Raw genomic sequence first — 19,944 nt, 5'->3', positions numbered from 1 at the left:
CCACCCCGGCAATTAAAAAACAAATTGCTAACTACTATCCTTAGTTAGAACTATTTACAACTAACACTAATTACACTATCTACATTGTCTACCAGTGAGGAAGGAGGAGAGCGGGAGCTCCAGCAACCAACAGCATGGCGAGAAGGAGCTGAGCGGGGGGCAGGTTGGGGGTGCATATGTTGGTTGGCATATCGGTGCCACTGCACGGCGCCGCTCCGACCCAAGGGCTACCAACTAGGGCAAAAAGCTTCTGGCAAGTGGGCATGCGCCAGCGCACGCCCAGCTTGGAATGGACACGAGCATTCACTTGAAGAACGGCCTAGGGAGACTGGCCCTAGAGGACCAAGAAAACTTCTGCCTTGCACTGACTCTGCCCAGGCCCAAGGTCCAGAATCCCAGATAGGTGATCTCTGCTACAGGAACCTGAACTGTGGAGCATCTGCGAGACTGCCAGGGACAGGCAGAGCCAGCACAGGCAAAGTGGCAGACACACGGACATGGGGCGAGAGCATATCACCGCACACGGTAAGCAGGAGACAAATGGAAACCAGCTGGGAGCAAATGCCACAATGAGCCTTCCCAGACAGACTCCAAGGCTCACTGCTGCCCTCCAGGCCCCAGCTGTGCACATGCTGACCTTCTGCCAGCCCCCACCACCATGCCTTGACCCAGCCCTCCCAAATCGTGTACCCCATGCCCCCTACCCCCATGGCTCACCTTGGAGTTCTCCATGACACTGTCTAGGCAATTGAAGTAGGACATGTCATTGACAGCCTGGGTGGGGTTCTCCAGCAGCTCCCGCACTGTCTGCAGGGGAAACACATTAGACTGAGCAGCAATCCCATGCAGGGACATTAAACTTTACGGTTCATGGTCCCCTGCCCCTCCACTCCTCACACAACCATGTCCCCCACAATTTGATCAGTAACGGAACCTCCTTCAGCAGGAAGAACTCAGGGAGCCCAGGTTCCCCCACTGCCCCTACCTCTTCACTGGCATGTCCCCACCCTCGGGTGGCCCCTGCACCCACACCTCTCCCCTGAATGTCCCTGCAACCCAGATCTCTCCTGGCATGTCCCCTTCCCAGACAGCCCCCTCCACCCCCCAGCTCTCCCCTGAACATCTCTGCCGCCCCAGCTCTCCCCTGGCATGTCCCCTTCCCAGACGACCTCCTCCACCCCCAGCTCTCCCCTGAACATCTCTGCCGCCCCAGCTCTCCCCTGGCATGTCCCCTTCCCAGACGACCTCCTCCACCCCCAGCTCTCCCCTGAACATCTCTGCTGCCCCAGCTCTCCCCTGGCATGTCCCCTTCCCAGACGACCTCCTCCACCCCCAGCTCTCCCCTGAACATCTCTGCCGCCCCAGCTCTCCCCTGGCATGTCCCCTTCCCAGACGACCTCCTCCACCCCCAGCTCTCCCTTGAACATCTCTGCCGCCCCAGCTCTCCCCTGGCATGTCCCCTTCCCAGATGACCTCCTTCATCCCCAGCTCTCCCCTGAACATCTCTGCCGCCCCAGATCTCCCCTGGCATGTCCCCTTCCCAGACAGCCCCCTCCACCCCCCAGCTCTCCCCTGAACGTCTCTGCCGCCCCAGCTCTCCCCTGGCATGTCCCCTTCCCAGATGACCTCCTTCATCCCCAGCTCTCCCCTGAACATCTCTGCCGCCCCAGATCTCCCCTGGCATGTCCCCTTCCCAGACAGCCCCCTCCACCCCCAGCTCTCCCCTGAATGTCCCTGCCACCCCATCTCTCTTCTGGAACATCCTCTACCCCAGGCAACCTCCCTGCACCCCAACTCTCCCCCGAGTATCTCACCTGCCCCTCTCTCTCCACCCTAGGGTAGCCCCCTCCACCATCAGCTCTCCCTTGGTCTTTCCCCTGCCCTGGGAGGCCCCCTTCTGTCCCCAGCTCTACCCTGGCAAGCCCCCTGCCCCAGGTGACCCCCTGCAGACTCCAAGCACTCCCAATTCTTCCCTGGTGTGCCCCTGCCCCAGTGTGCCCGCCTCTGCCCCCGCTCCCCAGCTCTTCCCTGGGCAGCCCTTTCACCTCCAGCTCCCGCAAGGCGTTGTCACACTCCTTCTGGCCTGGAGCCTGCTGGGTGCACATTGTGATCAGCTGGTTAATGCTGTCGGTCACAGCTCTGCCAAAACAGGGAGACTCAGTGACTGCCACTATCGACTGCTAGCAGGTGGCTTGCAGGGGTGGGAACAGGAGCTGGGGGGAGCCCCCAGCCACTCCCAGCAACGAAAAGACTGGTGCAGGGTGCTTGACATGCAAAAGCAGCTCCAGACCGGACTGAGCCCTGCAGAGGTCAGCTGTGCCTCAGCCTCACACACAGGGGCCCATCCCCCCGATCCTTCACCCTTTGCCAAGCTCTGCACTCTCCAGCCCCCACCTGCAAACACCCAGCAGACAGGACACACCAATTCCTAGCCTGCCAGCTGGAGGCAGACGAGAGAACTGGATGAGCAGCCGGCCAGTCCTACTGGGGAGCCCCACGCAGGTCCTGCCTTGGCGCAGTGCACGGTTCTCTGGTGGGCACAAGACTGGCAGGCACTGATGAGTGAACGTCTCCAGGCTGCGTCCCTCAGGGAGGGCTGCCTGGTCCTGCACTGGGGAGGTGTGCAGTGCCCTCTTCCAGCTGGTTAGTGGCTAAGACAGACGCCCAGCCTGTCTATGTAGATGCATATGCACTAGATACAGACAGGGTGCTGCCCGCTCAGCCCCAGGCCCTTGGGACTAGAGGCTCCTGCCTGTCTCCCTCCCCACAGGGTGGGACAGCAGGGCACCAGCCCGCCAGCGGCATCTCCTACCGGGCAGCGGCTGCCAGCTGGTTCTTGAGGTTGGGTGCAGTGGGGTCTGCGGAGAGTGCCTTTGCAGCCAGCAGCAGCTTGCTGGAGGACATGGAGATGCTCTTCAGGTTCGACACCACCTGTGCCTGGTCCTCCTTATTCTGCAACCAGCCAAGAGAACCTTCCACTGGTCACCCTTGCAGGTAACTCCAACCCAGCCCACTCAGCCACCCGGCTGGCCCTGCTGGGCTCCACCCACCAGCTGCCCTACCAACTCAGTCACAACTTTCTGCCGCTCTCCCCCACTTCCCAGGCACCCTTTTCCCGCTCCGCCAATAGCCCAACCACTAACCAATAGCTAACTCGCCAGAAACACGGCCACCCACCTCCTGCCAAACAGCTCATCAGCCACCTGGTCAGGCACTGGATGGTCAGGCAGGCCCCAGCCAGCAAAGCCAGTGAGCTGCTCACTCCAGCTCACCTCAACCAGACACAGAGTAACTGCTGCTCACGCAGCCACCCACCAGCTAACCTGGCCCTGCACTGACTGCTGCCCAGGTGCTCACTCGTACCGGGGACTGGCCAGCCATCTCCATCCCAGCCTCCAGGAACTCGTTGAAGTCCTGCCCGAATTTGCCAGAGGACTTAGCCAAGTCCTGGGGGGTGCCACGGGAGGCCTGCACCAACTCATTGGCAGCCTGGTTCAGCCCAGCTGCAGCCTGGTTCAGCTGGCTCTGTGCCTCCTGGAAGCTCTTGGTGCTGGGTGGGAGCTGGAAGCAGAGAAAAGGAGGTTAGGGCAACACGCAAGCAGGGGAGGTCCCAGACACTTGCAGCCATGTCCTGCACCCACAGGTGGTACGGGAAGCCCAGGAGAGGTGGACACTGATTCTGAAATCAGGGCTGGGGGCAGCAGAGACGGCCCGTCGGTGTCACATGCTCCCTCTGCCTGGCGCACCTGGAGCACTCAGCTGAGCTGGGCAAACAGGTGACTGAGCAGGGCTGGCCAGAGGGAAGCTCAGCAGGGCACACTGGTCCCAGAGCAGGGAGACCCTGAAACATGGCTCAGGGCAATACAAAATGGAGCGAGGGCCCCTCCCACCATGCAGCCCCTGAGCTGGGCACTTCAGGCAGTGGGCATCTTGGTGCTGTGAACGTGGGAGGCTGAACCTTGGGGATCCGCCTGTCAGCACAGTGAGCAGCCAGCTCCCACGTGGGCTGGGGACCTCCTGGCTGGGACCGCAGGGAGGGCTCATGCTCCAGCCCCATGGCCGCAGGGCTGCTGCAGCTGTACCTACCGATTCAACCAGCAGCTTCTTGCTGGCCTCGCTCACAGTGCGAATAGCGGCGTCCACATCCCGCTGCCCTGGGAGGCAGTTCACACAGCGGTTCAGGGCCTGGGACACGGCCTTGGCTACCTGCCAGGAGCCAGGGACAGTCCATCACATGGGCACATGTGGGCTCCACCCTGGTACCCCTTCCCCACAGACCTCTCCCTCCCGGGCGAGTGGTGGGCTGGACACCATCCCTCAGACTGACTGAAGCTTTCAATGGCTGTCAAGACCACCAGGGCCTGGGGATTTGGGCCGGAGGGGGCTGTTGGGTCTTGGGGTGAGTTAAGCATGTCTGGACCAGGGGCCTGTCCCTCGGAAGGATGCTCACAAAGACTTCCAAGAATGAGTGCAGAACATGGCTGGCTGCACCAAGGGCTGTAACTGATGTATGTGAAGTGTCACTGTAACAATTTTTCTCTCTTACCCTGTTCTTCCTGTCTTTGTTAATAAACCTTTAGATTTTAGGCTCTAAAGGATTGGCGCAGCGAAGTGACTTGGGTAAGATCCACCTGGGACTGTGGCTGGACCCTTTGGGGCCTGGAAGAATCTGTGTGGAGTTGGTGAAATTGGGAGCCTGGGATGCCCCTCCACTGCTCACCTGGGCCAGGTGCTACTGGCTCTCAGGGTGGCTGGGTTGGGAGGCTATTGGGAGCCTGGGACCCCCCTCCACTGCTCACCTGGGCCAGGTGCTACTGGCTCTCAGGGTGGCTGGGTTGGGGGGATGTTGGGAACCTGGGACCCCCCTACTCCCCATACCCCCACTCACCTGGGCAAGGCGCTGCTGGCTCTCAGGGTCACCCGGCTTGCTCACTGCCTTGCGTGCCTCCTCAATGAGGTTTCCAGCTTTATCCATGACATCGCCAGCGCACTCCAGCATGGCATTCTGCACCTGAGGGTCGGCCGTGTTGGCGGCGACACCCCGGGCAGCCTGACTAAGGGAGCGCAGGGCCTGGGCCACCTCCCGCGCAGCGATCCCTGGGAGAGATGCAACCTGCTAACCAGCTGCACAGGGCCTCCATGATCCCCAGCCACACAGATACTGGGGGACCATTCCCTGCTCCGACACCCCTTGTACAGCCAGGCTCAGCCCCCATTCTGAGCACCCCAAAGCTGGACAAGCCATCTCCTTTCTGGGCTACAGAGCCAGCTCCCTTCTCCCAATCCCTCCATTGGGACACAGGACCCACACCCCCCACCACCAGGCTCCTCCATGAGTTTATGGAGTTATTAACTCTTCCCCCCGGAATTCACATGCCATCTGCTCCCCTTCCATCTGTGTCATGGATTTGGGCCCTCTTCCCCCTCTAATCTGGGCCACAGGGCCCAGCCCTGTTCCAGGCCACAGGACCAGTGACCTTCCCCCATCGGGCCAGCCCTGCCTCTGCCCTTCATGTTTACCTTCCTGCTGTCTCCCTACGCTGCCCAGTGGCTGAGACCTGAGCACTGGCCATCCAGGGAGGGACCCTCTCTGCGACACGTGTACAGCAGCCGTCATGGGGACAGGGCCGTGCAGGGCCTTGACTGGGGGCAGACTGGGGCCTGTTCCCCTGCCATCAGGCCTGGAGTGCTCGCCCCACTACCTGTATAGTTCTCGTTGCCTTGGGCCACTTCCCCCAGCAGCTGGGCGATGGCAGAGCTGACCGCCTTCGTGCTGTTCCCCAGGTCCTGAGCACATTTCTCCATCTGTGGGTGGTCAGTGAGGGTTTACCTGCTGCCCCTCAAGTCACCTCCTTAGCCTCACCCACCAGCCACTCTTCAACCCCTCCCGCCCCCACCATGCAGGCCTCTCATCCCCTCTCCCCAGCACATCCCCATCCCTGTTCTGCCCACTCCCCTCCCAACTGCCCCTACCCCTCATCCCCTTCCATCCATCCACCCACCCCGACTCCAACCCTCCTCCCACCCACCCTCACCCCTCACCCCCTCCCACCTGCCCCACCCCATCCCACTCACTCTCACCCCCACCCCTCATCCCCTCCCACGCCCCCACCCCACTCCCCCTCCCACCCACCCCAACTCCTCACCCCCTCCCACCCATGAATCCCCAACTCCCTCTGCCATCTCCTAACCAAACTGACCATCAATCCCACCTCCATTGCACAACCCACCCACCTCCCTACTGGGGCACTTACCGTCTCCCCGGGCAGGGGCTTGAGCTTGCCATCTCGGGCGGCAGCCTTGGATTCCTGCAGGTCTCGTTCCAAGCTCTGCACCAGGCTGAGTGCTGAGTCGATCTCCAGGGGACCGCAGGCCTCCTGTGCCTGATGCAGGGAGAAAGGAACCGAGCCACATGGGCAGCCACCCCTGCTCCCGGCCCCTTGGTGAGCCACCCCTGCTCCCGGCCCCTCCGTGAGCCACCCCTGCCCTTGGCCCCTCCGTGAGCAACCACCAGGGCAGGCCAGGAAGAGTCGCTTACCTTCTGTGCAGCTGTCCGGAGCTCAGCAAGGGCTGCAGCCAGGTTCTTGGCACACTGGCTGAGCTGCATGGCGGAGGCCTGGTCTGTGATGGTGGGGACAGTGGCTTTGGCTGCAGCTACCATCTTCCCACCAGGCTGTTGGGGAGGGAAAGAAAAGCCATGAGGACAGGATAGGGCAGCAATCCTCACCACCCCCACCTTGTGCTCTGGAGGGCAGGCAGAGAGGTCCTAGGCTCTGGGGCCACAACGCACATGTGCTGGGCAGTCAGAGCCACTCAGCTCACCACCGGAGGGACAAAAGATCCAGAGGTCAGAAAGCAGAGGGTGAGGCAAGGGGTGTGCCTGGCGTAGGCCCCATGCCGGCTGCAAGGGGAGCCTGGCTGGTACCTGCAAGAAGTTCTGGCTGGCTGCAATGAGTGCGAGCTGAGAGCTGGGGCTATCTGGCTGTGACTGGCTTCCTCGCACACCCTGTACCAGCATTGGGATCTGATCTGCCACCACCTGCAAATCAACAGGAGAGTGAGTCAGTGGGGAGTCCACAGCCGGGGTTGGGCAGAGAGACGGGGCTAAGCGGAACACTCTATGGTGTCAAGGAGAATGGGAAAGGACTGCCTAGGAATGAGTACAGCAGAAAGGGATCTAGGGGTTATAGTGGACCACAAGCTAAATATGAGTCAACAGTGTGATGTTGTTCCAAAAAAAGCAAACATGACTCTAGGACGCATTAACAGGTGTGTTGTGAACAAGACACGAGAAGTCATTCTCCCGCTCTACTCTGCGCTGGTTAGGCCTCAGCTGGAGTATTGTGTCCAGTTCTGGGCACTGCGGTTCAGGAAGGATGTGGAGAAATTGGAGAGGGCCCAGAGAAGAGCAACGAGAATGATCAAAGGTCTAGAGAACATGACCTATGAAGAAAGGCTGAAAGAACTGGGCTTGTTTAGTTTGGAAAAGAGAAGATTGAGGGGGGACATGACAGCAGTTTTCAGGTATCTAAAAGGGTGTCATAAGGCAGAGGGAGGGAACTTGTTCTTCCTTGCCTCTGAGGATAGAACAAGAGGCAATGGACTTAAATTGCAGCAGGGGAGGTTCAGGTTGGACATTACGAAAAAGTTCCTAACCGTCAGGGTGATCAAACACTGGAATGAATTGCCAAGGGAGGTTGTGGAATCTCCATCACTGGAGATATTTAAGAAGAGGTTAGATAGATGGCTTTCAGGGATGGTCTAGAAAGTGCTTGGTCCTGCCATGAGGGCAGGGGGCTGGACTTGATGGCCTCTCGAGGTCCCTTCCAGTCCTACTCTTCTATGATTCTGTGATTCCCTACAACAGGCCTCGGGCCGGAGCAGGGCTCACTGACCTCCTGCCCATGCCAGGGATAGGCCATACACAGAACAGAGAGTTGGTGCAGAGTTGGAACAGATTGTGCCTGGGGAGCAAGGTGGGCTCCCATGCTCTGAGCAGGGACTCAGAGCTGAGGGTCAGAAGAGACCAGCCCTGTAACCCCTGGTCTGACCTGCTGTATGACACAGACTCCTGAATCTCAACCCGACCCCTGTGAACTGAGTCCAGAACTTGCATGTGGCTGTAAGACAGGCAATTGGACCAAGAACCAAGAGCACTGCTCCATGTGGGAGTTTATTGCCAGCTAATCACTCTCACTGAGAAACATCTGGGCCTTATTTTGAATCTGCATGCACCTGGCTTCAGCTGCCAGGCAGCGGCTATTGCCCTGCCTGCCCCGAGAAGAGCCATCTCTCCCCAGGACAGTAGTCACACACAGCAAGCATGGCACCTGCTGACCTGGATGCAGAAGGCATCTTGTTCCAGCCCTCACTTGCTCCAATTGTTCAATATTATTTTCAAAAACGCACACAACAAAACGGGTCACAGGCTCTGGAATCCACCTCAGCAGCACCACTTACCCAGGTAAATTACTTCCTTGCTCCTGCTCTCACTGATGCACCAAGGCTTACATTCAGCCCCTTGGGCTGCAGCACTGCATGAGCAGCTCTACTGTGCCACCTAACTCCTCTGCAGCACCACTGCTTTCCAGAGCACAGCAGGCTGCTGGCCACGGCACTTGGCACATGACTTAAAATACACTTGTTTGAGCAGATCCAGCTTATGAAGCGATTCAGATCACAGTGCAGCGACCCTGTGCTCATTCTTTACTGCTTGTTCGTCTGTGTCACCAGCAGGCTTTGCATTTCCAGCCACGTAATTGATTAAAAACTCTGAATGGTGTTGGGCCTAGAACTGATCCCCTTTGAACTCCACCAGAAACACCACCACCAGACAACAACGAGAAGCCCTGTGGCACCTTATAGACTAACAGATATATTGGACCATAAACTTCCGTGGGCAGAGACCCACTTCATCAGATGCATCTGACAAAGCAGGTCTCTGCCCACAAAAGTTTATGTTCCAATATATCTGTTAGTCTATAAGGTGCCACAGGGCTTCTCATTTTTGCAGATACAGACTCACATGGCCACCCCTCTGATACTTGTCACCACTGACAACAACTCTCTGAAACCCACCAGTTACCTGGATATTACTGCGCTTAGCCTGCATTTTACTGATCTAATCAGGGCTGTTTTTTATCAGAATGTCACATGATACAAAACCAGTCCCTCCCAGAAGTGTATTACATCAACAGTTACTTTTCTTACCAAAATTCATAATCAACAGTGAAATTGGATTTGTTTAACAGTCCTGTTTGTCACAAACCCAAGCTGACTCGCATCAGTTAAGTTTCTACCATGCAATTCTTTATCAGTTGAATCCCCTTCCACCTTTCCACCAAATTGCCCAAGATTGAGGGCAGGCTAACCAGCCTATAGCTACCCAGGTCACCACACTTGCCTAGAGCTCTGAAATTTCCTCAGTAGTCCAAGATTTATTACAAATCATAACAGCAGCCCCGAGATGTCCTTGGCCAACTCTTCTAGGATGCTTGATTGCTTGAGTGAATATTGTCTGAGCTGACTGATTTCAACAGGTTCTTCTCTAGCAGATATTGTCGAGCATCCTTGTTAGTTATTAAAGGATATAAATGAATTGGCCCACATCTTTCCAGATACAGAGTTATACTTACTGAACAAATCTCCCTTTTCTGCATCATCATCTGATTCATCATCTCCACTTAGTAATGGGCCTATGCTTCGGGAAAGGCTTTATTTTGGTCCTGGTACACTAGAATCTTCTCTTATTGTCAGCCACGGATTCTTCATTGTCTTTAGTTTCCCTTATCAATGTTGTGCACTTAATTCATTTGTAACAACTGCTATCAGCTTCTCCTTAATTCCATCTGTTAATATGTAAATTATTTCCAGCCACCGCCTTCCTTGCCCTGCGCTAATGGGACGACCTCTTACCTGGTGTTGTCTTCTTTCATGATTATGGAATTGTGGCTTGTTGGTTATGCAATAATTCCCCCCACGTCCAACTAGTGAGAAGATGCTCTGAGAGCAGGGCCCCCCTGTTCCCTGCCAGCCTGGGAGATACCATCCTGCAAGCAGGGATACCTCCCACCCTGAGGGGATACGCTCCAAGAGCAGGGGCCTCCCACCCCCCAAAACTAGGAGAGGTCATTCCCCTTCCATAGGAGCTGCTCTGGGTCACCTAAGCTGCTCCTTGGCCTGGACTGCAAGACTAAGATCCCAGCACTTGCATGCTACCTCCCACAGTGGGCAATGAATAGGGTGACCATATCGCCCGGAGATATGTGGGAGGGGCGTGGCTCCTTCCAAGGAGCTGGGAAGCGGGCGGCAGCCACTGGCGCTCCCCTGGCTTCCCCCAGGTGCAGGGTGCCGGAAGTGGGTGGCAGCCGCCAGTGCTCCCCCAGCTTCCCCGAAGCACAGGGAGCTGGAAGGTGGGCAGCAGCCGTAAGAGCTCCCCTGGCTGCCCCAAAGCTCGGGGAGCCAGAATGGAGGTGGCAGCCACTGGTGCTCCCCCAGTTTTCCAAAGGCGCAGGGAGCCGGGAGGCGGAGCACCAACCTACTCTGTCTTTGAGGGCCCCCGATGACTCCCTCTTCCTGTGGCTGGGGAGCACATAAGCTCTTCATGAGCTCTCTGGCCAGCAGCTGTGCCTGCGCAGGCTGCTGAGGGAAAAGGTCAACCTGCGAGGGGCCTAATACGGGGCAATTGGCCCCTTTTAAAAAATAAGGCGGGATGCCTTTCCGGCACCTGAAATCTAGGGCTGTCCCGCCCAGTATGGGATAGATGGTCACCCTAGCTCTGAAATGCTTTCTCTGGGGCACTGCTTCCCTCGGAGGCACCCCTGTGCCCAGCTCACCAGAGGTGTGCTCTGATGCCAGGTGGAGACCGTGGCCCGGTGAGAGCCACTGTCTGGTGGGCGCAGAGCAGCAGGCAGGGGAAGGGCTGGGGGAGTGATCCTGCCCTGTGACATCGTGCTGAGGGCCTGCCATGAGACAGCATGGGGCGGGGGGCACACACATGGCCCGGCAGGGTCAGCAGAGCCTTGCTCCTTACCTTGCAGCTCTGCACCAGCTGCTGCTGCGCAGCAGGGTTCTTGTTGGAGGCGGCAGCATGTTGCGCGGCAGCGATGGTCTGTGTGGCGGAGGCTGCAGCCTGCTTGGCCGCATGCTGGCAGAGAGAAAGCCACTGGTCAGTCAGAGCTGCCCAATGCTGGGGCGCGAGGAAGGGAGCAGCTGCCTGGACATTCCAGCCTACAGCTCCCTCCTGCTGCTGACTCACAGGCCCTGGGATCAGCCTGACACTGAAATAGGGGCCGCCCTGTACAACCCAACACCCTGGGGGACTCACATCCCAGGCAGGGTGTGGGGAGGAAATGACAAGCAACAGAAGAGCAGCCTATCAGCCGAACCCCCGAGCTGGGGTGTGGCAGGAGGGAGAAGGGGGGCTCCGTGGGGTTCACTGGGAGCTTTCGCCATTCTAAGGAAGGTGACTGTGTGCCAGAGCTGAGGGCTCCTGAACGCTGGCTGTCCCTTGTCCAACCCATCCACCACACCTTTGGCACACCTCCTTATCCTTCCTCTCAGAACCCCGCCTCCACAGGCTCGCTGAGCACCTGGCCCTCCCCTGCAGCCCCAGCCCCGGCTTCTCACCTCCAGCTTGTGCACGAGCTTTTTCTTGATGGCGTTCTGAGCTGCGGCATTGGTCGCCATGCGGAGCCCCTCAGCCGCTTCCCGGAGCCGCTGCTGCTGCTCCTCACTGTCTGGGTGGGCTGCAGCTCCCTGGAGAGAGCAGGAAAACGAGTCAAGTCAGACGCCTCCCTGACAGCACCTTGCAGGCCTCCCCACCACAACGACAGCTGCTGTATCTCACCCCTAGCACCAGAGTTGCCCCTGGCAGCCCCCACTCAGTCCACCACAGCTACAGAGCAGTGGTGTGCAATCCGAGCCCAGAGAAGCACGATGCTCCCCTGGAACGGGTCAGTAATGACAGAGGTAACAGCACCGTTATTCTAACACCATTCTTAGGTTTCAGAGTAAACAGTCCTAAAGAGATTCAGGGACCCAATGCTCAGAGCCCAACACAGAGAACCTTGTGGGCTGAGAGGCAGGAAGAAATGATGGTGCTGCTGTTTTACAGCCGTAGGATTCCCTCCAGGGTGCTGCCTACAAGAAAACTACTTGCTTATGCTTGTATGAAATCCTGACTTATAAGCATGCCCAAAAATCTCTTGAACACATGCTTGATAGTGACTAAGGGAAGCCAAAGGCAACAGAGGCAAAGTGAAGTGAGACCTCTGAAGTACAAGGTAAGAAACCATTAATGCACATTGCAGTTCATACAAGTTTTTACACATATTTTAAAGTTTTAAAACAACACGTTCTATATTAACAGCTAGCAACATCATATTTAACCAGATGTAAATTAAAATAATGCTTAACCTTAAATAGGTAATACAAAAATAAAACACGTAATTATAGTACTGTCAAAACTAAATTTAACGGTAATTAGTTAAATGAGTTAAAATTAATCATATGCTTGCTTTAGATTTACTGCAGAAGGTTATCCAACTCAAGTTACAGCTATTCAGGCATATTTGCAGAATGAACAACAAACGAAAAATCAAGGTCCAGGTATTTGGCATAATGGACGGTTCGAATAGGAAAGGCAGACCCCACCCCACAGAGAACGGGTAGACGATAGAGCAGATTGGCACAGAGCTGGTCTACAGAAGCTAAGCCACTCTGCACTGGACAGGGAGAGAGCGAACGAAATAGTGAGGGAGACATCAGGCACCAATGGACGCTGAGCCCATGGCTGTTGACGATGATGACGCTAATTTTAAATTAGACCACTCATTTGCCATCAAAGCACCATTAAAACAGTTGCGCCCACTCTATCATTCGGGGGCTCAGAGTCCCCAGACGCACGAGGCCTGGTCTTCTCTCGTCCTAGGTGTAGGGCTGACCTGCCTGCCTCACTACTGAACAGTAATTGCTTAGAACAGCATCACGCTCAGCCTTCCCCCACACCAACTCCAAAAACTCAACCCTAAATCACCTGCTCAGTTTTATTGCTTTATTTAAATGACTAATTACCACCATTTCATGGGAGCTGAGGCCTCCAGACCTGCACAGAGAAGGCCCTGGAACACTTGCATCCACACCCCACTGCTGAATTTCCCACAGGGACCCTGTCACGCCGGCCCTCTGCCCCAGAGTCGCAGCCCTGCTCCCTGCAGCTCCTAGCACTGGGCTGCGGCTCTCCCCCCGCACTGGCCGTGCCATGGAAACTAATCCTGAAGCTGCTACTGTGCCCCCCGCACCCTGCTCTGCCCCTCCTGCCCAGAGAGCTGCAGACCTTTGCTGCCTCCACCATCTTGGCAGTGGCGTCAGCCAGCATCTTGGCTGCACTCAGCAGCTTGCGCGAGTTCTCCAGGTCCGTCTCCCCCTCGGCGTCAGCTTTGATGGCGTTCACGAGGTCGGAGGTTGCCTGAGCCAGAATGCGAGCCTGGCGCACCATTTCCCCTGGGGAGCAAAGGGAGAGCAGCCTGTCAGCGAGCCGAGGGCTGCCCACCTGAAGACAGGGTCATTGCCCCCAACCACATGCCCCATGACTGGCGCAGGGTCGCTAACATCCGCCTGCCCAACATGCCAGTGCCACCCCCAGGCCCAGCGACTGGGGCGTGGTGAGTCTCTGCCCCATGCATGCCCCCTTCCCTTGAGACCCCAGCCGGGTCAGCTTGCCCTGCCCCGGGAGCTGTGCAGGTCCGGGCTAGCACTGGCCTGCACTCCACTCCTAGGCAGTGCCAGGTCACGCCAGGGCTTGCAGAAACACACCCCTCCCCCCATGAGCGCGCCCCCACAGAGCCACAGCGGGCTCCAGTACCTGTGGCGGTCTCCCCGCCCCTCACCTGCATCGCCCATGGAGCTGAAGATGTTCTCAGTGACGTTGAGGATGGTGTCAGTGGCCTGGTCGTAGCGCCCAATGGGCTGCCCGCCAGTGGCATGCTGCTTGATGTGCTGCAGCAGGTTGTTCAGGGCCTGCGTCACCGCCGTCGCCGCCACCCCCACCTGCTTCAGCAGCTGCTCATCATCCGTGGCTGCCTGCGAGGCCTCCACGCAGCCTTCTGCTGACTTGGCCACCAGCTTGCCAGCCTCAATCAGCTGCTCCTGGCACACAGGGGAGCTGATTGTGGGAGCCACCACCTGCAGGCGAGAGAGAGACCACCACTGTTCTGTTACTGACCTAGGCCTGGGCCCACCTGGCACAGCAGTGCAGTGAGGGTTAAGCTTGCCCCTTCCCCACATCACTGCAGTGCAGTGAGGCTTAAAGCTGCCCCTTCCCCTGGCACTGCAGTGGGCGTTAATGTTGCCCCCTTCCCCAGCACTGCAGCGGGCGCTAATGCTGCCCCCTTCCCCGGCACTGCAGCGGGCGCTAATGCTGCTCCCTTCCCCGGCACTGCAGTGGGCGCTAATGCTGCCCCCTTCCCTGGCACTGCAGCGGGAGCTAATGCTGCCCCCTTCCCCGGCACTGCAGCGGGCGCTAATGCTGCCCCCTTCCCCGGCACTGCAGTGGGCGCTAATGCTGCCCCCTTCCATCTGGCGCTGCAGTGGGCGCTAATGCTGCCCCCTTCCCCGGCACTGCAGGGGGCGCTAATGCTGCCCCCTTCCCCGGCACTGCAGTGGGCGCTAATGCTGCCCCCTTCCCCGGCACTGCAGTGGGCGCTAATGCTGCCCCCTTCCCCTGGCACTGCAGTGGGTGTTAATGCTGCCCCCTTCCCCGGCACTGCAGGGGGCGCTAATGCTGCCCCCTTCCATCTGGCGCTGCAGTGTGGCAAGGGTTAACGCAGCATAGGAAGGGTTAATGCCGCCCTCGCTTGGCACTGCCTTGCACAGCGGGTTTATCGTCATTTGAGAGCAAGCAGCACTGCAGCGCGCGGAGATGCTCTTTCCTTTGCAGAGCTGAGTGCTTGGTACTGGGAGCAGAGCAGGGAAGGAGTGTAGGCAGAGAAGGGTGACCTGCCTGCCTCCTGAGCCAGCTCTTACCTTGGTGCAGGCCACCAGCTGGGAAGTGGAGAGGGCACATTGTGTGGCAGCTGCGATCACCTGAGTCTGCAGTGCTGAGTCCTCTGTTTTCTGGGCCACATTCTTGGCCTTCAGAACCAGTGCGGCAGCTGCACTGGCCACAGCTTTGGCCAGCTGCATGAGCATTTCCTGGGGGCGTAGACACAGCGGGTCAGGGCAGTCCCCAGCAGGCCCACCCCACCTCAGGGAAACCTGAGTTCCGAGGACCTGCTCATCTAACCCGCCCATGGAGGGCTCCGACCAGCAACGCCACACGCAACAGGCAACAAAGGCTCTGCCCGCTTTGGACCACAGCCAGCACCGAGCGCAGCACACATGATGGGCATGATACAGGGAAAGCTGGCCCCACAACACTGCAGCGCCACGGCTGCCACAGAGAACACCAGCTGACGACACAATCCAGGGGTGCGGCACAGAACACACTGAGATCCAAAAATCTGTCCAGCCCCACAGTACTCTGCCCGCAGCACCCTCTTCTGCATCCAGCCGAGGCCCTGCACACAGTGCCTCACTCCTAGAGCCACAGGCATCCTGCCCCAGACCGAAGCAGTCCCCATTCTGGATTAAACCAGTGCACCAGCCCCAATTTAACTGGCATCTGCTGTCCACCTAGCACCCAGCCTAGGCCCCACCTCCCACCAGTTCCACCCCTTATGCAGCCTGCACACAGGCCAGGAATGGCCTGCCCTGGCACAGCCCCCACACACTGCCAGCACGCCAGCTCCCTCACCCAGAGCCCGCACCAGGCCTTACCTCCCTCGCTCCTCGACCTGCTGCCGTCGGAGGCCCCTCTCCCCCGACCCAGCACCAATCTAGCTGCAATCACAGGCCAGGAGAGGGCATGCACCAACCTCATTAGTTCCCAGGCACCCCCCGAAATTAATGTCCTTGGCAGAAGCCACCCAGAAGAGATGCAGAGGCAGGAAGAGGATACACTCAGGTCTGGCCACTGAGGGGCAGAGGCCAGGACTCGGCACAGCTCTCGGAAGTGTGTCTGACTGGAGATCCACCAGACCTAGCTCCTAGCCCCTTGGCCTGAAGCACAGAGCATCGCTGGGCCCAGGAGGGGGCCTGTGAGAGGCTCAGATGGGCCAGTCTCTGCTGGTTGCCTCTCTAACACTTCCCTTCACAGATGCCTACAGCCCACTGTGCCCAGGGACAGCCCCTCCCCCAGCCCCCTGGCCAGGTGCCCAGCAGCAAGGGGCTCACCAGGGCAGTCTGGGGGATCCCACAAGCACAACACATCCAGGCAGCCCCCCAGCCAGCTCGAGTCCAGGCAGGAAGTTTCCACTGACCCATGAACAGCCAGTGCCAGGGGTGGGAAGGACAACAGGAGCAGAAAGGGAAGTGCTGGAGGTTTGGGGGTGCCGGGTAGAGCTGCAGGGGACACAGGAGCAGAGGGGAGAGTACTGGAGTTATGGGGGGCAGAGTAGAGCTGCAGAGCTGCAGGAGCAGAGGGGACAGCATTGGGAATTTGGAGTTCAGGGCAGAGCTGCGGGGAGGGTCGCAGGGGAGAGGGGACAGTGCTGGGGACGTGGGGGTGCAGGGCAGAGCTGCAGGAGCAGAGGAGACAGCGCTGGGGATGTGGGGGTGCAGGGCAGAGCTGCGGGGAGGGTCGCAGGGGAGAGGGGACAATGCTGGGGATGTGGGGTACAGGGCAGAGCTGCAGTAGCAGAGGAGACGGTGTTGGAAACATGGGGGTGCAGGGCAGAGCTGCAGGAGCAGAGGAGACAGTGTTGGAAACATGGGGGTGCAGGACAGAGCTGCAGGAGCAGAGGAGACAGTGTTGGAAACATGGGGGTGCAGGACAGAGCTGCAGGAGCAGAGGAGACAGTGTTGGAAACATGGGGGTGCAGGACAGAGCTGCAGGAGCAGAGGGGACAGTGTTGGAAACATGGGGGTACAGGGCAGAGCTGCAGGAGCAGAGGAGACAGTGTTGGAAACATGGGGGTACAGGGCAGAGCTGCAGGAGCAGAGGGGACAGTGTTGGAAACATGGGGGTGCAGGACAGAGCTGCAGGAGCAGAGGAGACAGCGCTGGGGATGTGGGGGTACAGGGCAGAGCTGCAGTAGCAGAGGAGACAGTGTTGGAAACATGGGGGTGCAGGACAGAGCTGCAGGAGCAGAGGAGACAGTGTTGGAAACATGGGGGTGCAGGACAGAGCTGCAGGAGCAGAGGAGACAGCGCTGGGGATTTCAGGGTTCAGGGCAGAGCTGCAGGAGCAATGGGGAAAGTGCTGGAGATTTGGGGTCCCGGGAGCAGAGTGACCCGCATGCATGAACTCCTGTGATTCAGTGACAGGAAAGCAGATTTTGACAGGTTTCCATCCCTGAGAGCCCAGCTGATTGTGCTCCCAGCCAAGGAGCGGGACCTGCCTCGCGAGGAGGGCTCGGCACCGCGCTCAGCCCCTCTTTACCGTCTGGGGGTCTGAGGTGGGCAGGGTCCGAGTGCGGCGGCTGCCTAGGATCTGTGCGGGAATCCACAAGAGAAGAAGTGTTACTCTGCGGAGGCTCAGGCTGGGGGCAGCAGTGGCCCTGCCCCATGTTGGCCTGGCCCAGCCGTGGAACACAGCCTGGCCTGCCCATCCTCAGTGCCTGTCCCAGCCCGGCCTCCCTCCTGGGCAAAGACCTGCTCTCCTGGTGTCCAGCCCCCCGGGCAGGGCTGGCCTTGCTCACCTGGAACCCAGGGTCCGTGTCGCTCTCTCCAATCTGCTGCAGCAGCTCCCCACTCGTCTGGCCCACGACACCAGCTGCCTGCAGCAGGTTCTGGCGCGGCTGCAGATACCAAGGCAACATGTGGTCAAGAATCCCTGAACCTTCCTGCCCCCAACCCCTTCTCCCTCCTGCCCTGCACTCACCTCAGCGCTGGCTGGCTGGGCCGTTTTCAGCAGGTCGGAGACGGCACTTGCCAGGTTCTTGGCTGCCTGCAGGAGCTGCCGTCCGTTGCCCCCTTCATCTTCCATGAGCGCAGCCAGCAGCTTGACGCCCTTGGACATTTCCGTCAGGTTGGAGGAGATTGTGGTGACAGCACAGCCCACGGCTGTGTAATCCGTGTCAGCTGGGTCCCCTGAGCGGGAAGGAGGCACGCATATCAGGAGCGCCATGGGCTGCACGCAACCCCCCAGACAACCAGCAGTCCTGCCCCAGGCAGACAGGAGTGCCCAAGCTGGCATGACTCCCCTCCCCACCCTGGAGCCAGAGGGGCAGTCACCAGCCTCCAGGATGGGTACCCTGGTCCCAGAGCACAGCTGGGCTGGACACGCATCTCACGCCAGCACCACCCTGGGGACTGTGATACTCTCATGTTCAGGGGAGAACAGCAGTACAGAGCCGGGGGCTGTGGGGGGAGAACATGGGCGCTCAGGTCCTCAGGACCCAAGAGGGGCACAGAGAGCATGAATGGTAGGGCAGGGTCTGGAGCCCAGTGCTGCACAGACACTGGGGAAGGGAGACAGTCTCTACCCTGAGCTCCAGTCTTGGCTAGCAGCAGGCGCAGAGGTCCAGGCATTGGGCATGGCAGGGAGGGACAGGGTGGGGCACAGCGGGACCGAGCAGGGTGGGGCACTCCTGCAGCCCAGCCCCAGGGCGCACCTGCGGTCAGGTTCACCACAGAGGCAGTGCCAGCAGTGATGGCATCCACTTGTGAATGGATCTCATGCTTCGACTCGTCCATCTTGTTCCTGCGCCAGGCTTTGGAAGCCTAAGGAAGCGAGAGCAGAGTCAGCCCTGGGACCCGTCAGCTGCATCGGTGAGCAGGGGACCCATCCCAGCGCGGCTGGCACCTCCTCAGCCCCGTCCCTCGAGTCAGAAAAGAACTAAGCTCCTGGAGGCTGGGTCTGTGGGTGGCTCTGCATCAGACTGGGCACGGCTGGTGTTTAGCCTCTTTGTCAGGGCTGGGCACTGGTGTGGGGGATGGATCGATGGGTGCTTCCCTGTTCTGTTCTGTTCTGTTCTGTTCTGTTCACTCCCTCAGAGGCAGCTGGCACTGGCCACTGCTGGCAGACAGGGCACAGGGCCAGATGGACCTTTGATCTGATCCTGGACTGCGATCTGGGGCCCCATCCCCATCCATGGGACAGAAGTCCCCAGGCAGAAGCCCCTTGCAGGGACCTGGCTCTGCCTTCCCAATGGAAGACAACCTCCCAGAACAAAGCCCCCCACCAGCAGCCCCATACCCCTCCTGCCACAGCCCCCCGGCCCCCCACCAGCATGGGACAGGCGAGGCATTCAGGCACTCACTGCATCCTGCCCCAGGGGTGGCAGTGTCTCGAAGTCGTCCAGGGTGGCCTGTGCCGCATGCACGGCCTGCATGCTGGAGTTGATGGTGCCAGTCAGAGCCTGCTGGGCTGAGGTCTGCAACACACAAGGAGGCGCTGAGATGAGAGCCCTGAGAGCACCTGTCTGGCCCCTCCCCAGCCAAACCCTATGTGGGTGCTCTGCTGACCAATGTGGAGCAGCAGGAAAGCGGCTGCCAACTCAGAGGTCTAAGCAGGTGTTTCTGCAGAGAGGACCCAGCCAGAATCGCATGACGGGAGGAACCAGGGCCAGCCCACAGCTCTCACTGGGCTGGCCCAGAGGCTGCCCTCTGGTCCAGCTAGGAGACAAAGGCGGCCTTCCCTGACAAAGCCATCACCTGTGCCGAGCCCCGACCAAACCCAGAGGCAGCTCCTGCCTGGCCAGGCCTCACAAGGCAAGGTCTGGAGGGGTGTCTGGGAACACAGGCAGCTCAGGGCTAGCCACAGCTTGGGGTCAAGGAGATGCACGAAGCCAGCGTCTGCATTATGCCTCCCCTCCCTGTCCACCAAGAACACAAGACCACTGAGAGGTGCCCTGCTGGAGGGGAGAGGGCACAGCCAGTGCTAAGGCAGGACACATGCTCCAC

General features: G+C 59.1%; 1 protein-coding gene across 5 annotated transcripts in view; it reads right to left on the bottom strand.

Moving 5' to 3' along the window:
* TLN1 (talin 1) overlaps nucleotides 1-19,944 on the bottom strand; it is a 168,744-nt gene that overhangs the window by 51,649 nt on the left and 97,151 nt on the right. For 4 of the 5 annotated variants that reach the window (XM_074995927.1, XM_074995930.1, XM_074995929.1 and 1 more), the window contains exons 14-33: nucleotides 19,302-19,415; nucleotides 18,654-18,762; nucleotides 17,921-18,129; nucleotides 17,739-17,837; nucleotides 17,480-17,530; nucleotides 15,025-15,192; nucleotides 13,890-14,184; nucleotides 13,337-13,503; nucleotides 11,629-11,757; nucleotides 11,033-11,146; nucleotides 6,926-7,039; nucleotides 6,539-6,673; nucleotides 6,255-6,383; nucleotides 5,703-5,805; nucleotides 4,889-5,097; nucleotides 4,087-4,206; nucleotides 3,364-3,561; nucleotides 2,813-2,952; nucleotides 2,046-2,139; nucleotides 718-807 (exon numbers count right to left, since the gene is read on the bottom strand). In XM_074995927.1, coding sequence (XP_074852028.1) covers nucleotides 718-807; nucleotides 2,046-2,139; nucleotides 2,813-2,952; nucleotides 3,364-3,561; nucleotides 4,087-4,206; nucleotides 4,889-5,097; nucleotides 5,703-5,805; nucleotides 6,255-6,383; nucleotides 6,539-6,673; nucleotides 6,926-7,039; nucleotides 11,033-11,146; nucleotides 11,629-11,757; nucleotides 13,337-13,503; nucleotides 13,890-14,184; nucleotides 15,025-15,192; nucleotides 17,480-17,530; nucleotides 17,739-17,837; nucleotides 17,921-18,129; nucleotides 18,654-18,762; nucleotides 19,302-19,415 — 2,787 coding nt within the window. The remainder of the gene's footprint in view (nucleotides 1-717; nucleotides 808-2,045; nucleotides 2,140-2,812; nucleotides 2,953-3,363; nucleotides 3,562-4,086; nucleotides 4,207-4,888; nucleotides 5,098-5,702; nucleotides 5,806-6,254; nucleotides 6,384-6,538; nucleotides 6,674-6,925; nucleotides 7,040-11,032; nucleotides 11,147-11,628; nucleotides 11,758-13,336; nucleotides 13,504-13,889; nucleotides 14,185-15,024; nucleotides 15,193-17,479; nucleotides 17,531-17,738; nucleotides 17,838-17,920; nucleotides 18,130-18,653; nucleotides 18,763-19,301; nucleotides 19,416-19,944) is intronic. The other variant, XM_074995932.1, reaches the window with a different exon arrangement.

Source organism: Carettochelys insculpta, chromosome 5 (genome assembly GCF_033958435.1).
Source record: "Carettochelys insculpta isolate YL-2023 chromosome 5, ASM3395843v1, whole genome shotgun sequence".
Lineage (NCBI taxonomy): Eukaryota > Metazoa > Chordata > Testudines > Carettochelyidae > Carettochelys > Carettochelys insculpta.
Note: the sequence above shows the minus strand (reverse complement) of the source record. Positions and strands in the feature narration are given on the sequence as shown.